At 37.7% G+C, this 15,257-nt stretch overlaps 1 protein-coding gene across 1 annotated transcript in view; it reads left to right on the top strand.

The window, feature by feature from the left end:
• PPME1 (protein phosphatase methylesterase 1) overlaps positions 1-15,257 on the top strand; it is a 37,993-nt gene that overhangs the window by 1,187 nt on the left and 21,549 nt on the right. The window contains exons 2-5 of the mRNA XM_084893417.1: positions 8,011-8,104; positions 9,567-9,659; positions 11,187-11,244; positions 12,247-12,298. Coding sequence (XP_084749543.1) covers positions 8,011-8,104; positions 9,567-9,659; positions 11,187-11,244; positions 12,247-12,298 — 297 coding nt within the window. The remainder of the gene's footprint in view (positions 1-8,010; positions 8,105-9,566; positions 9,660-11,186; positions 11,245-12,246; positions 12,299-15,257) is intronic.

Below are 15,257 nucleotides of genomic sequence, written 5' to 3'. Positions count from 1 at the left end.
GAAACCGTTTACAGGGGAGAAAGCTGCGTTGAAGAGATAAGGCTTGGAATTTTAGGTTGTTGAATACCTTACGCCAGGTTTTAGGCAGTGTTCCCCAAAGTGTGGTACGCGTACCCCCAGGGGTACGGGAAGGGTTTGGTGGGGTACGCGTTGCACCGGAGTTTGGTGGGGACATGCACTGCACCGTGCTGAGCTGCGCCTAATTCTATGTTCTCATGAGTACGAGGGGTACTCAGCGTTACGAAAATTATAGAAGGGGTACACTTATGCCAAAAGTTTGGGAAACACTGTTTTAGGGGATACTTAGGAGGTGTAGGAGAGAGCATACTGAGTTGAACGTGACAGTGTTAGTTGCTGAAAAGCAGAGAAAATTGAATAGGCAGTTGGTTTTGAGGGGTGTTTGTAGCATCAGGCAAGATTTTGGAAACTGATGACTGTACAGAGAAAAGGGGCTGGAGGAATACTTAGGGATAAGGTAGTCAAGAGTATGTGTTCAGGAATCTAGAGGTGGATTGGTAGACATTCTTGGGATTGAGGACTAGAGAAGAGAAACCTTAGGTTGTGAAGAAGTAATGTGTACAAAAACTGATGAAAAGGAGAGGACAGAAGAGTGTATTGTGAACGTAGGCCCTAACAATGAAGAGAAAGGAGAATTCTATAAATGAAAACAGTAGGAGCTGGTGAGAATGGTTGGAAAAACCAGGGAAGGAAATTAAGAATTGAAGGGGAGACCTGACTATGATATACAGTAGAAAAATGAGAGAACCTTGACAGGAAGAGATAGGCCAGTTGAGGCACAACAGAAAGAGGTGGTAGAAGGCTACATTTATTTAGTATTTATTTTTTAAAGGCTGATTTAAATATATATATATATATATATATTGATTTTTTTACAGAGAGGAAGAGAGAGGGATAGAGAGTTAGAAACATCGATGAAAGAGAATCATCTATCAGCAGCCTCTTGCACACCCCCTACTGGAGATGTGCCCGCAACCAAGGTACATGCCCTGGACTGGAATCGAACCCGGGAACTTTCAGTCCGCAGGCCAAGGCTCTATCCATTGAGCCAAACCGGTTTTCGGCTAAAAGGCTACATTTAAGAAAATTGTTTTAGCTTTGGAAGACAGAAAGATAGGACTGTAACATGAATAATGGGGAGGATTTGGAAATTGATCCATAACAGATTATTTGGGAAAATTACCTAGAGTATAAAATTAATGTAACATTTATTGTTGATATGTAGCTTAGTTGCTGCCTATCTTAATCTAAAATTTGATCTTTCAGTATACCAGCATTCTTTGATTTAAAAACTGTGCCAAAATATTACCTTTTTAATAACTATACATGCTTCAGATAAGTTTAATTAGAACTCACCTCACTTTGTCAAAACAAGTTCTCTAAAGACGAAGAACTGAAGGAAAATACTAAGAGAAAATAAAGGGAAAAATCTGCTGATTAGATGATTGTATAATTGTTAGTAACTTTAAATAGATATTTGGTCTTCTTAATTTAGGTTAACTGCTTATCCTGGAAAGTATTCTTTAGAAAGAAGCTTCTTTGTAGTGTTGTAAAGAGAAGAGCATTGTTGGTGAATTTTATGTGGTCCTCAAGTGGCTTATTTTTATCTCCCCCCCCCCCCCCTTCTTTCTTTTTGGAACATAGGCAGGCCTCCTCTAAGTCTAATATTAGTGCTAATATAGACCCAAGACCCCTTACAATCATAAAGCTGTAAGAGAGCTCTTGAAATTATTTCATCTCACCATTTCATATTATAGCTGAGGAAACAGACTCAGAATTCTGTATTCTGTAAGATAAACTAAGTGGCAGGGGACAATATTTTCTCCTAATAAATAACAAGCTGAAACTCAAATCTTCCTCATACTGAGGTACCCTAGAAGCTTGGTGGTAGGGCTGGCTGCTAAGGACTAGAACATGGTTTCTTTCTTTTTTTATTTTATTTAAATATGGGACGCTTATCGAATTTGCGTGCCATCCTCGCGCAGGGGCCATGCTAATCTAGAACATGTGTTTTTTGACTCTTGAGACCCATTGTGTTTTTTTGGATTTATAGTTGTTATCCTGGCAATATTTAATTTGAGTTGTGTATCTTCCTCCTTTGCAAATACTCTAGGATTTAGTCTTTTTCCTCGGTCCAGATTTATGAAGTCTCACTTGCACCAATTTCAAAGCATCCTTTATTTTCCTCTACTCACTTGCTTTTTTCTTATCTTACCATTTTCCCCCATTCCCCTATCTTATCTATCTCTTACTTTCAAGTTGGGCCTGTTTCTTTGCCAATCTCTTTATTACTCTTTTAACTATTTTTCATAATCTCTTGCCCTCAATTTCACTAACTTTATTTAGATGTGTGCATATTTTGGATTTTGAATCACAGAAATACATTTTCTTCTCCCAGGTTATAAAATAATTCATATAGGTTTGTTGTTTTGTTTTTTCAGGACCAGTAGGGCTTTTTTTGCACCCATTTTAAATTTATCGTGATGTGCAAAGTGAGGAACAGAGCCAATTTTATCTTTATCTGCAGGCTATCCAGTTATTTTAACACCGTTTGTTAAAACATCCTTTTCCCATTATGTATTTCACCTAAAAAAATAATAATGCATTTCTCTACCGATTAAAATGACATCTTTATTATATACCAAATTTCCACATAGATTTGGGTTTATGAAGTTTCTTTCCCTTTTTTAATGTGCCATTGCTACACTTTTAATTAGGCATCATTATTAGTACATGGTAGAGGTAGGTTATCCCTTATTTTTAACATTTTTCTGGGTCCTCTTATTTTTACAAATAAACTTTCTAACTAACTAGACTAGTGTCAGAAAAAAAATCTTTTTCCCCCCATTTTTTTTATTAAGGTATTATATGTGTGCATATTTTACCATTGCCCCCTCCCCAACCCACTCCCATACATGCCCTTACCCCTCGGCGTTTTGCGTCCATTGATTATGCTTATATGCATGCATGCAAGTCCTTTAGTTGATCTCTTATATTCCCCACTTCTCCCTAACCTTCCCACTGTAATTTGACAATCTGTTTGATGCTTTACTGTCTCTGTATCTATATCTTTTTGTTCATTGGTTTATAATGTTCTTTATTATCCATAAATGAGTGAGATCATGTGGTATTTTTCTTTCATTGACTGGCTTATTTCACTTAGCATAATGTTCTCCAATTTCATCCAGGTTGCTGCAAATGGTAAGAATTTTTTATGGCAGCATAGTATTCCATTGTGTAGATGTACCATAGTTTTCTGATCCAATCATCTGCTGATGGGCACCTAGGCTGTTTCCAAATCCTAGCTATTGTAAATTGTGCTGCTATGAACATAGGAGTGCATATATCCTTTCTGATGGGTATTTCTAGTTTCTTAGGATATATTCCTAAGAGTGGGATTATTGGATCAAATGGGAGTTTCATTTCAGTTTAGAAAAAAAAAAATCTTGATATTATTTTTATTGGGACTATATTAAATATGTAAAATAATTTAAAATAAACATTTTAATGATGTTGAATTTCCTTAAAGAAATATATATGTATTTCTTTTGAAGGAAAGTATTTCAGGTTCCAAGTATATATGAGTAAATCTCATATTACACTTGTATAATTATAAAACTCAACAAATTTACTATTTAAATAGAATTAAACATACAAAACTCCTTAAATTAAAATTAGCAACTTTACATTTAAGTGAAATAATTTATTGTTAACATTTATTTACTTTTTTTTTTTTTAATATATTTTATTGATTTTGTACAGAGAGGAAGGGAGAGAGATAGAGAGTTAGAAACATCAATGAGAGAGAGTCATCAATCAGCTGCCTCTTGCACACCCCCTACTGGGGATATGCCCGCAACCAAGGTACATGCCCTTGACCGGAATCGAACCTGGAACCTTTCAGTCCCCAAGCCGACGCTCTATCCATTGAGCCAAACCGGTTTCGGCCATTTATTTACTATTAATAGGAAGTTCTAGAATTAATCCAGTCATTCAACTGACCATTCAGGACCCAGACTTTTTGCATCCTTTCTTTTGCCATCTTAGAAATGTTGGCTTTTGCTTCTGTTGTTTTTCTCCTTATGGTTACAGGATGGCTGCTGCAAATCCATTTACACCTTTATTCTGTTTTTCCAAATAAAAAGGAAGGAACAGGGGCAAAGGCCATTTCCTATATAAGCTCCCCTCTCCCCCCCCCCCCCCCCCCCTTATATAGAAAGGGAAACTTCCCAGCACATTTTCCCTAACTCTCAGAGTCTAGCTAGAACTAGTTCACATGTCCTTCCTAAGACTAATCACTGGCGCATGGAATGTGATTACTATTACTGATTAGTGTTTAATTCTGATTCATTCCCTTGGGCTGGAGGAAAGATAACAAGATTGCTACCTACTAAAACAATTTGGAATTCTGTTAGGGATTAGATACTGGGAAGTGGGGGAAGAATGTAGAGTTAACAGCAGCTGCCTCAAGTCCTGATCTTAACAAGTTGGGGGAGACTGATCTTCTGCCTTCAGATTTCCTACTGTTTTCATAAAAGAGGACGTGACCCGTCCCCCCATCCTTTCCCACTTGTGCCAGGTTTGAGCCCCTTGACCTGAACACTTATGAGTAAATGTCCATTTTTTCCCATTGTTGCTAGGCTTATTACCACCAAATATATTTCTTCATAGGGTCTCCAAAATTGGATAATTGGATTCTTTAAATCTAATGAGCCCCCCTTGTTCTGTTACTTGCTCTCAAATTTGAGAAAACACCTTGGTTCGTTAGGAAAAACTTTTTTCTTCATGATATGAAGTACTTTCATTTAGAGAAGAAAGTTTTAATTCATAGCACTATTAAAAGAGTTGTCCACTTATACGCCTTACTTAGATGATCTTCAAAATGTAGTATAGACATACCTCGTTTTGTTGTGCTTCCCTTTATTGCACTTGGCAGATACTGTGGTTTTTGTAAGGCCTTAAAGGGAGGACTCTCCACCAGTAAAGATTATGACTCATTTTATTGCAATATTCACTTTATTGTAGTGGTCTGGCACAGAACCCACAGTATCTCTGAGGAATGCCTGTATTGACAACCAGTCCTAAGCATGTACTACCAATATATTTTGAAACTTGAATAAGAGATTATATTGAAAGTACCAGTCATTTCAAGACATAGCAGAAGCCTGAAATTGTGGCTAGATTTGCATAGACCAGTGTTTTTCAACCTTTTTTGGGCAAAGGCACACTTGTTTCATGAAAAAAATCACGAGGCACACCACCATTAGAAAATGTTAAAAAATTTAACTCTGTGCCTACATTGACTATATATAAAGTAATTCTCTTGAATAGGAATCAAATAAACACAAAGAAAGTATTTTATAATTACTTTATTATGAAATATTAAGTAAACAAAATAGTGAAAAATTATAAAATTCTTGTCTTGTCTGCACCTACGGCACACCAGGCAACATCAATGTGCCGCGGAACAGCGGTAGAAAAACGCTGGCATAGACTATAGGTTGCTAACTCCATATCAATACTATTAGCTCTGTACTTCTGTCTTTTAATAAAATACTAGAGGCTTGATGCATGGATTCGTGCCCTGGTGGGGGTCGTGGCATGCGGGGATAGCCCTGCTGTGGGAGCGCTGCTCATTCCAGTCAGCTGAGCTGCATTCCCACTGTGGGCATGCACTGTCCAGCAGCGGGCAGCTCCTGCTTTGAGCGCCTGTCCCTGGTGGTCAGTGTGCATCATAGCTACTGGTCGACAGGTCGTTCTGTTGCTTTGTGTATATATATATAAATATATGGTCGCTGGGCTTTTATCTATCTATGTATCTATCTAAGTATATATAGATAGGTATAGATAGATATAGATAGATACTAGTAGACAGGTTTTAAATAATCATACTTTGCTAAATGCTATTTAACTGGTGCAAACTTGACTTTATTTTCTTAAAATGTGGGTAATACTGGCCTCAAAGAGTTGTTTTTGAGGAGAAAAGATGTTATATATGTGGAATTATTGCTTAAGTTGCAAAGCTCTATAATGGAAACTTATTTACTGTATTTTGTAAATTCTAAGATCACTTTTCATATATGAAATAATAGTATCTTAACAATTGCTGTTGGTCAGGTAACAGCCCTGACTTGTTTCTCATTGCTAATGCATGAGTGAATACCAAAACAAACATTAAAACATGTAAAATAGTTGTTGACAGCTGGAGAGAAAATTCTGGAGATGAGTGAAATTTTTAAATTAATTTTTAAAACATTGTTTGAGTTGAGAGAGAGAGAGAGAGAGAGAGAGAGAGAGAGAGAGAGAGAGAGAGAAACATTGATTTGTTGTTCCACTTATTCATGAATTCATTGGTTGCTTCTGGTATGTGCCTTGACCAGGGATCAAACCCAAACCCAAACCTTGGTGTATCAGGATGATGCTCTAACCAACTGAGCTACCTGGCCAGGGCCAAAGTGGAGTATTTTTAACCACAAATGACTGAGTGGTTGTGAGAATGAATTAAGCAATATTCCTTAAATGAGAATAAAAATAATATAGCTCTCTACATAATGATAAAGTTGGATATGAGTTGGTGTTTAGTTTTAAGGAATACTCCATCACCAATGTTCTTGTGATGCAGAGAGGACTATATTAGAATATTTTGAGTTGGATACACAGTATGAAGAAATTGGTTAGGAATACCTTAAGCATTTTATTTTGCTCTCATTTTCCTTTTTATATATCCCCATAAGAGATAAATGATGAATCAAAATATAGAAAGGGATATATATTGAAAATTGTCCCTCTTATCTCCCAGGATACCAACAATGGTATATCACTGCTCTTCTAGAAATATTCTAAACATATATAAGCAATCATATCTATAATAATAAAAGCATAATATGCTAATTAGACCAATGAAGCTGGGGCTGTGAGGGAAGCCTAGGTCCCAGGTGCCAGAAGGAAGCCAGTGCCGGCAGCTGGGAGAAGGAAGGCCTACTCTTGCATGAATTTCTGCATTGGGCCTCTAATTTATATGTATTTCCCATTTTTACCTAAATGGCAGTTTATTTACTTAGTGTATCTTCCCCATATATAAAGAATGTTATCAGTATATAAATATTTCCTCCTTTTAATAACTAAATGTTATTTATTTATTTACAATTTATTTTAATCATTTACCTGTTGATGAATATTTAGGTTGTCTTCAATTTTTCTCTATTACAAATGATGCTACTTTGAGTAGATAAGTTATTTCACTTCTTGGTGAGCATGTATTTGGATAAATTCCTCAAAATTCAAGATATTGGCCAAAACCGGTTTGGTTCAGTGGTAGAGCGTCGGTCTGCGGACTGAAAGGTTCCAGGTTCGATTCCGGTCAGGGGCATGTACATTGGTTGTGGGCACATCCCCGGTAGGGGGTGTGCAAGAGGCAGCTGATTGCTGTTTTTCTCTCATCGACGTTTCTAGCTTTCTATCTCTCTCCCTTCCTTTCTGTAAAAAATCAATAAAATATATATTTTTTTAAATTCAAAGGATTGATATTGCCATTTTGCCTTCTATGAAGGGTTGAATATTTACTGGCTAGGAAATAATAAAGGTGAAATTATGTGAGGGATTGAAGGTATGAAGAAGCATAAGTGACCAAAACAATTATTGTAGCAGGTTAAGAGAATAAAAATTAGCCTATAGCCAAGAATAGGAGAAAGAACTACTGGGTTTTGTGGTATGTATATACATAAACACATTTGTGATTAAAATATACTAATTAATTTCCTCAAATCCTAAATTTTTTACTCTTAAAATATATTTGAACTTTAAAAAAACATATATTTGAATTTTAAATGTAATACTTTGTGTATGAAACTACTTCATATCTTTAAGAAAAAAAAATACCCTTGCTATTTTCTTTTCAGATTTACATTTAGCATTTGTTTGATCAAGATTTTAATCATTTAATGGATAACTATTTTTTATTTAAAATCTCTCTCTCTCTTTTTATTTCCATAGCCCTGGAAGAAAACGGGATTTTTCACCTGTTTCTTGGAGTCAGTACTTTGAGTCCATGGAAGACGTAGAAATAGAGAATGAAACGGGCAAAGATATATCCTTTGCAAAATGGTTTATCCTATAAAATAAACAAGTAATATGCAAATTGATTATCACTCCAACCCATAAGATGGCTGCCCCCCATGTGGACACAAGATGGCCACCACAAGATGGCCAGCAGGGTTGGGAGTTGGGGGTGAGGGGCAGGCCTGCAAGGGAGGGCAGTTGAAGGAGACCAGGCCTGCAGGGGAGGCCAGTTAGGGTTGACTGGGCCAGCAGGGCAGGGCAGTTGGGGGCAACCAGGCCTGCAGGGAAGGACATTGGGGGTGACCAGGCCAGCAGGGGAGAGCAGTTAGGGGTGACCAGGCCAGTAGGCGAGGGCAGTTGGGGGTGACACACCCTATAAAGGAGACAAGTGGGGGGGGACCAGGTCTGCAGGGGAGGGCAGTTAGGGACAATCAGGCCAGCAGGGGAGCAGTTAGGCATTGATCAGGTTGGCCGGGGGATGTTTAGGGGTGATCATGCTGGCAGGCAGAAGCAGTTAGGGGCAATCAGGCAGACAGGCAGGCTAGCAGTTGGGAGCCAGCAATCCTGGATTGTGAGAGGGATGTCCAACTGCCTGTTTAGGCCTGATCCCACCAGGATTGGGCCTAAACGGGCAGTCCAACATCCCTTAAGGGGTCCCAGTTTGGAAAGGGTGCAGGCTGGGCTGGGGGACAACCCCTCCTCCTACCCCAAGCATGAATTTCATGCACCGGGCTTCTAGTTCTTTAGTATGCTTATAATGCTGTTTAAGTAGAAGATTTATGTAATAGTTTCTAAAATGTTATTTATTACTATTGTTTATTTTTATTCTTCATTTTGTGTGGCATGGAATATTAAGTCAATGCGAATATTTTTTTGTGGCTATAATTGTCTAATGCATGGGAAAGGGATTACTAATTAAATTTCTGAAACTGATATATTTCCTAAGGGTCCAGGGTAAAGTTTCATGAGTGAAGTGAGTTGAACTTGTTTTTAGCATCTAGAAACCATGTTATGTCCTCATTAGTGCAAAAGAAAGCATGTTTTCCCCCATTGATAAAATGCTCATACTGGTTTCATGCTTCAAAGACAGAAACTTATATTGAAGTATCTCAAGTTTAGAAGTCTGCAGCTTTGCATGTAGCTTCATGCTGCATGAATTAGTTTTCTAATCAGCATTATTATGACTAATCAAAAATTTCAATGTAAACTGCTGAACAAAATGATAGATACAGAGACAGTAAAGTATCAAACAGAATGTCAAATTATAGCTGGAAGGTTAGGGAGAGGTGGGGGAGATGAGAGATCAACTGAAAGACTTGTCTGCATGCATATAAGCATAACCAATGGACACAAAACTCTTGGGGGTGAGGGCATATATGGGAGTGAAGGGGGTAATGGTAAGATATGTACACATAATACATTAATAAAAATGAAAAGAAAAAAATTTTCAATGAACAAAGTTTAGATATGTTATCTTTAACTACTCATACTCTTTTCGAGTTTATAAGAGTGGTTCAGAGGGTCCAGTCCTACTCCTTTTGCATGGAGGAGGCCATTCTGCCCTTTCCTGGGCTGTGTTCACGGTAAGTAGTTAATTGTAGAAGTTGATATTAATGCAATCATTGTTTACTTCTGGATGAATTTAACTAGCCTAAGTCTTCCTTCTGTGCTCACCCTTTGGCTTGATTATAAGAAGGTTATGGATGTGAGTCGATTCTGTATGTATTATGTTATACCAAATATCACTTGTTCTTTAAGGTAAAGGTTCTTAACGGGTGAGTTTTAGTGCATGGTTTATCCAAACATTTTGTAAAATGTTTTACATATATATCATTGGGATGAGGGAATGGAATTTGTGCCTTGACAAAGTGGGGATCTGTATTTCAGTGATCTAAGTAACGGAGAAGCAGACATGTTCTATTCAGGTGCTTTAAATAGAGATAATGTCTATCTTTTATTTATCTCCCTCATAGAGCCTATTATACTTTATATTTATACATAGAGATGTTCCATAAGTATTTGGAAAGTAATCCTTTTTTTTTTTTTTTTTTTTTTTTTTTTTTACAAATAATGCTTTACACTAATGGTACCTGTGAGCTATTACGAAGTAAGCAATATTTGGTTGATGATAACCCGGTCTAGAGTAGAGGATATGTGTCTGTGTGAATGCTGTTATTTGTAGGTCTTCCTAATATCCTTGACTCTGGGGTGGGGTGGTCCATGTGTAAAGAGAGATACTGCTAAGGAAGTTACTGGCAATATTCCTTATAAAGTGAAATTTCATATCTTATGTATATCAAGCAGATATTCATACTTCCTCTATTTACTACTAGTGAGTCTGAGGGACAGAAAATGGGAGCAATTGGGAATGCAGCACTAGCTACTCAAAGACAGATGAGTATGGAGCTGAAGAGGTTTCTGAATATATCATTTTGCTTCTGGCAGGATTATTGGAATTAAGATTTTTTTATTGTTGATACTATTACAGATGTCCTCCATTTCCCCCTCCCTGCCCACCTCCACCCAGACCCTGCCCCCTCTCCTATGGCTTTCACTGCACTGTTTATGTCCATGGGTTCTGCATATATGTTCTTTTTAAATATATTTTTATTTAACTGCAATACAAGCTTGTGTGTACTCCTGCATCAAAAGTGAGTCTTTGGCAGGTTTCATGATTATTTCATCATATGAATATTACTTTGTGTAATATCCTGAATCAAGATATTAACTGATGGTCCTTATTTAGGGAATCGCACTTCCAAAGTAGGGAAAAGATAACCAATGAATATGGATGAAAATCATAATTAATAGAATACAGAGGATCATTGCTTAGAGAAGCTCACTCTTTGTTTCATGAAAAGCTAGGAAGAGTTAAGGTTTCTGAAGGGATTCAAGTAGAGAAAGTTATATTTTGAAGTTGTGATGGAACCATTCTATGCACCAAAAAAGCAGAAAATTGTCATTTAAATTTTTTGCTTAAAATTGGTAAGTTTTCTTTCAGTTGTCCTGAGATCCTTGAATTCTGATGGTAGGTCATTCAACAAAATTATTGGTGATGGGAAAAATTTGCTAACCCAGATGTATCTTACTACTTTTCCTTTTCCTCCTAGGCAGCGATCATTAGTAGGGTTCAATGTAGGATTGTAGCTTTGGATCTGCGAGGTCATGGTGAGTGAAGTTTTTTTTCTTTTTTTTTTCTTTTTTTAAGATTTTTTGTTAATCCACACTTGTGTTTTTTTTCCATTGATTTTTAGAGACTGAAAGGGAGGTAGGGAGGGGGAAGGAAAGAGAGAGAGAAATACTGATGTGAGAGAGACACATCAATTGTTTGCCTCCCACATGAAACCTGAATGTGGTGGGGATCAAACCTGCAACCTTGACCAGGAATCGAACCTGTGACCCTTTAGTACATGGTCCGATGCTCCAACCACTGAGCAACATCAGCCAGGGCGAGTGAAATTCTTAGTTTTGACTGAATGGCATATTTGCCAAGCACTTTGAATAGTGTTAAATATTACAAATTTCAGTGTGGCCATCAAATAACCTGGTCTTTCCATTTGGGTATTTTGAGGGAAGTTCTAGCTTGCAGTTTTTATAAATATTTTACAAGTACACACACACACACACACACACACACACACACACACACACACTTGTTGTTGCTTAGTGAAGAAAATGACCTTTAATGAATAACCAGATTTGGATGCTGTTATGTACTACTTTTTATATAAGGAATGTGAATAACTCATTTTTAGACTACTGTAATTATCCTTAGGGCAGTGGTCGGCAAACTCATTAGTCAACAGAGCCAAATATCAACAGTACAATGATTGAAATTTCTTTTGAGAGTCGAAAACCGACTTCTGCACATGGGCCATGAAGTTTCAATTGCACTGTATGTGCGCACCCGCACATGGTATTTTGTGAAAGAGCCACACTCAAGGAGCCAAAGAGCCGCATGTGGCTCGCGAGCCACAGTTTGCCGACAACTGCCTTAGGGTATCCAACTATAAAGATGTGCATGCAACACAAAATTTTGCTAAGTCCACCTCATATAAGTATAAAGTCTCCATTTCGTTGTCCATAGGTGAGATTTTTGAAAGAGAATACTCTTGCATTTATAATTTCTATTAGGAGTTTTATTTTTAAAATATAGGTGTGTTTTTTTAGGTGAAACAAAAGTCAAGAATTCTGAAGATCTGTCTGCAGAAACAATGGCAAAGTAAGTAATCTAATATTGTGTATACATCACCTAGCTTTCATTACTATCACAAAGAGTAGCATACCTTTATCACTCTTCTGATGAGATTGTTGGACAATTAGTAAATGCTCTATTCTTTTTTACTTATATCTTTAATCTATTTAAACATTTATCTTTCTTGATATATTCAATGTGATGGTCATACATAAAGCACTTGAAAATTCTTCAAGACACAGTTTAGTTTGTATTGGCTTTTGAAAAGTTTTCTTTTGTTGACATTGTTGAGTAGAATCTGGACATCGATTGGGGACCCAAGCTTGGAAAGTAGTTTTCTGTAAGAGGCCCTGTGAAATGTTCTTAAGATATCCTGCCCACATTCTTTGCCCAACTTTGTAGCAAGACAGACACAGTCTTAAAGAAAAAATAGTTATATCCTAGGCCTTAAAGTAAAAAATAAATGTAGTATATACAGTAGCTTTCAAACCTGGTCACTCTTCAAAATCACCTGACAAGTGATTGAAATATAGATGATTTAGCCTTACTTCACCCTACTGAATTAGTTCTTCTACCAGTGCAATCTGGGCATTTATCTATCTATATAAAACCCTAATATGCAAATCGACTGAATGGAGGAACGACCTGTCATGTGGGGCAGGGCCGTGCTGGCCAGTGGGTGGCGCCAGCCAAGGTGGGTGCCAGCAGGGGCCCCTTGATTGCCCTGCCACCTGCTCCATGGATCAGCCTTGATCTCTGGCCAGGCCTAGGGACCCTACCCTATATATGGGGAACAGTCTCTTAGATATAAAAACTAAAACCTGGCAAACAGTCTCTTAGATATAAAAATTAAAACCATCATCCTGAGAAAACAGGATGATGCAGTGATGACATTCATAGACTCCGGCTTGCACATTTTGTGGTCAGCCCTGATTCTGACACTTATAACTGTGTGACAAAGTCAATTACTTAACTTCTCTCTGATTCAGTCATTCCACCCATAAGCTGGGGAAAATGGTACTACTGCCTCAGAAGGATCATGTTATGTACTACTTTTTATAATCAGGGCAAAAAATGTAGCTGCCCATATAGCAGCAAGATGCCTCTCACCTGGGTGAAAAGTATGACCACTGGTTTATGCAGCATCCCGTATTGCAAGAGGGATGTCAGACTGTTGTTTTAGGCCTTTAAACTGACAGTCGGATAGCCTCCGAGAGGGCGCAGGCCAGGCTGAGGAATCCTTCCCCCCTCGTGCACGAATTTTGTGCATCGAGCCTCTAGTGTTTTGATAGAGCTCTATAGAGGAATCTGATATAGGACTAGTGTTTTGGAGTTACTATCTTGTAAGCAGGATTCGTATGACCCTGTTTTTATATATGCTCTGTCATGTACATAGTATGTCTTCTCAAGTAGTTAATCAACTTTGGCTGAAAATATATTGTCCCTAACTTACTTTAACAACCAACTTTAATCCAAGAATAAACTATTTTTCCTTTAGAACCCAAACTCATGTGGCCATGATTTTGTTGTTGATAATATATGCTGTTTGTGCCCTTTCTATTTGCCAGGCTTCATTAAGTGTAAAATAAGCATTTATTAAAAATAAACAATTAATTTAAGTTATTTAAATGTGTCTACATTATTAACTCTGTAATGTAGATATTAATCTTTTTTTTTTTTTTTTTTTTTTTTTTTTTTTTTACCAGTGAAGAAACTAGTTCAGATAGGTTTAATTAATTATATGAAGTCACACAGTTAATAGATCAGTTGTGATCATTCAACTATAGTGTTGGCAGAGAGAGATAGAGAGAGAGAGAAGATGGAGAGGGAGAGGGGTTATCAATAAGATATTAAGATGGAGAGGGAGACCGAAACCAGTTTGGCTAAGTGGATAGAGCGTCGGCTTGCCGACTGAAGGGTCCCAGGTTGTATTCTGGTCAAGGGCATGTACCTTGGTTGCGGGCACATCCTCAGTAGGGGGTGTTCAAAAAGCAGCTGATCGATGATTCTCTTGATGTTTCTAACTTTCTATCCCTCTCTCTTCCTCTCTGTAAAAAATCAATAAAATATATTTAAAAAGATGGAGAGGGAGAGGGGTTATCAATAAGATATTATAATATATTATAATATAAGATATTAAGATAAAAGATTAAGAGGGTACCTTGGCTGGTGTGGCTCAGTTGGTTGAGCTTCAGTCCATGTTCCAAGAGGTGTCTGTTTCTATTCCGGGTCAGGGCACAGGCTCAGTTTGTGGGCTCGTTCCCCCTTGAGAGCATGCAGGAGGCAGTTGATCAATGTTTATCACCAATGTTTCTCTCTTTTCCTCTCCCTTTCTCTCTTTCTAAAATCATTAAAAATATTTTATAAAAAGTTTGAGAGTAGATCTTATGTTAAGAGTTCTTAATACATACACAAAAGTGATGCAAGAAGGGTCCTAATATAAGGGGACAGGAGAAGATTTGACTCTGGGTGGTGGACATACAGTGCAATATACAGATCTTGTAATATATATGTTCATGTTGACCAATGTCACCCTAGTCAATTTAATTATTAAATATATTTTTTAAAAGTGATGCAAGGAAACTGTTGGATATGATCAAGATAATCCTTAGATGATGTTAACACAAATCTACACGAATAAAAGAGAAAGATGCAAATTGACTGTACCTTCACAATGCCCACCAGCCAATCAAGAGTTAGTATACAAATTAACCTAATGAAGATAGTGGGTTAATTTGTATACACAGGCGCTGAATGGCCAGGGGCAGGGTGGGATGCAGGCTTTCCACACCATCCCGTCCACTCTGGGCCTCTGGGCAACGTGGGAAGGTGGGAAGGTGGCTCCAGCCGGAGCAAAAACAGTGCCTGCCAGCAGCCAGGGGAAGGAAGGCCCATTTCTTGCACAAATCTTCATGCCTTGGGCCTGTGTGTGTGTGTGTGTGTGTGTGTACACATATACACACACACACACACACACACACACACA

Source organism: Pipistrellus hanaki (assembly GCF_964339955.1).
Source record: "Pipistrellus hanaki genome assembly, chromosome: 9".
Lineage (NCBI taxonomy): Eukaryota > Metazoa > Chordata > Mammalia > Chiroptera > Vespertilionidae > Pipistrellus > Pipistrellus hanaki.
This window is presented reverse-complemented; position numbering and strand designations above follow the sequence as displayed.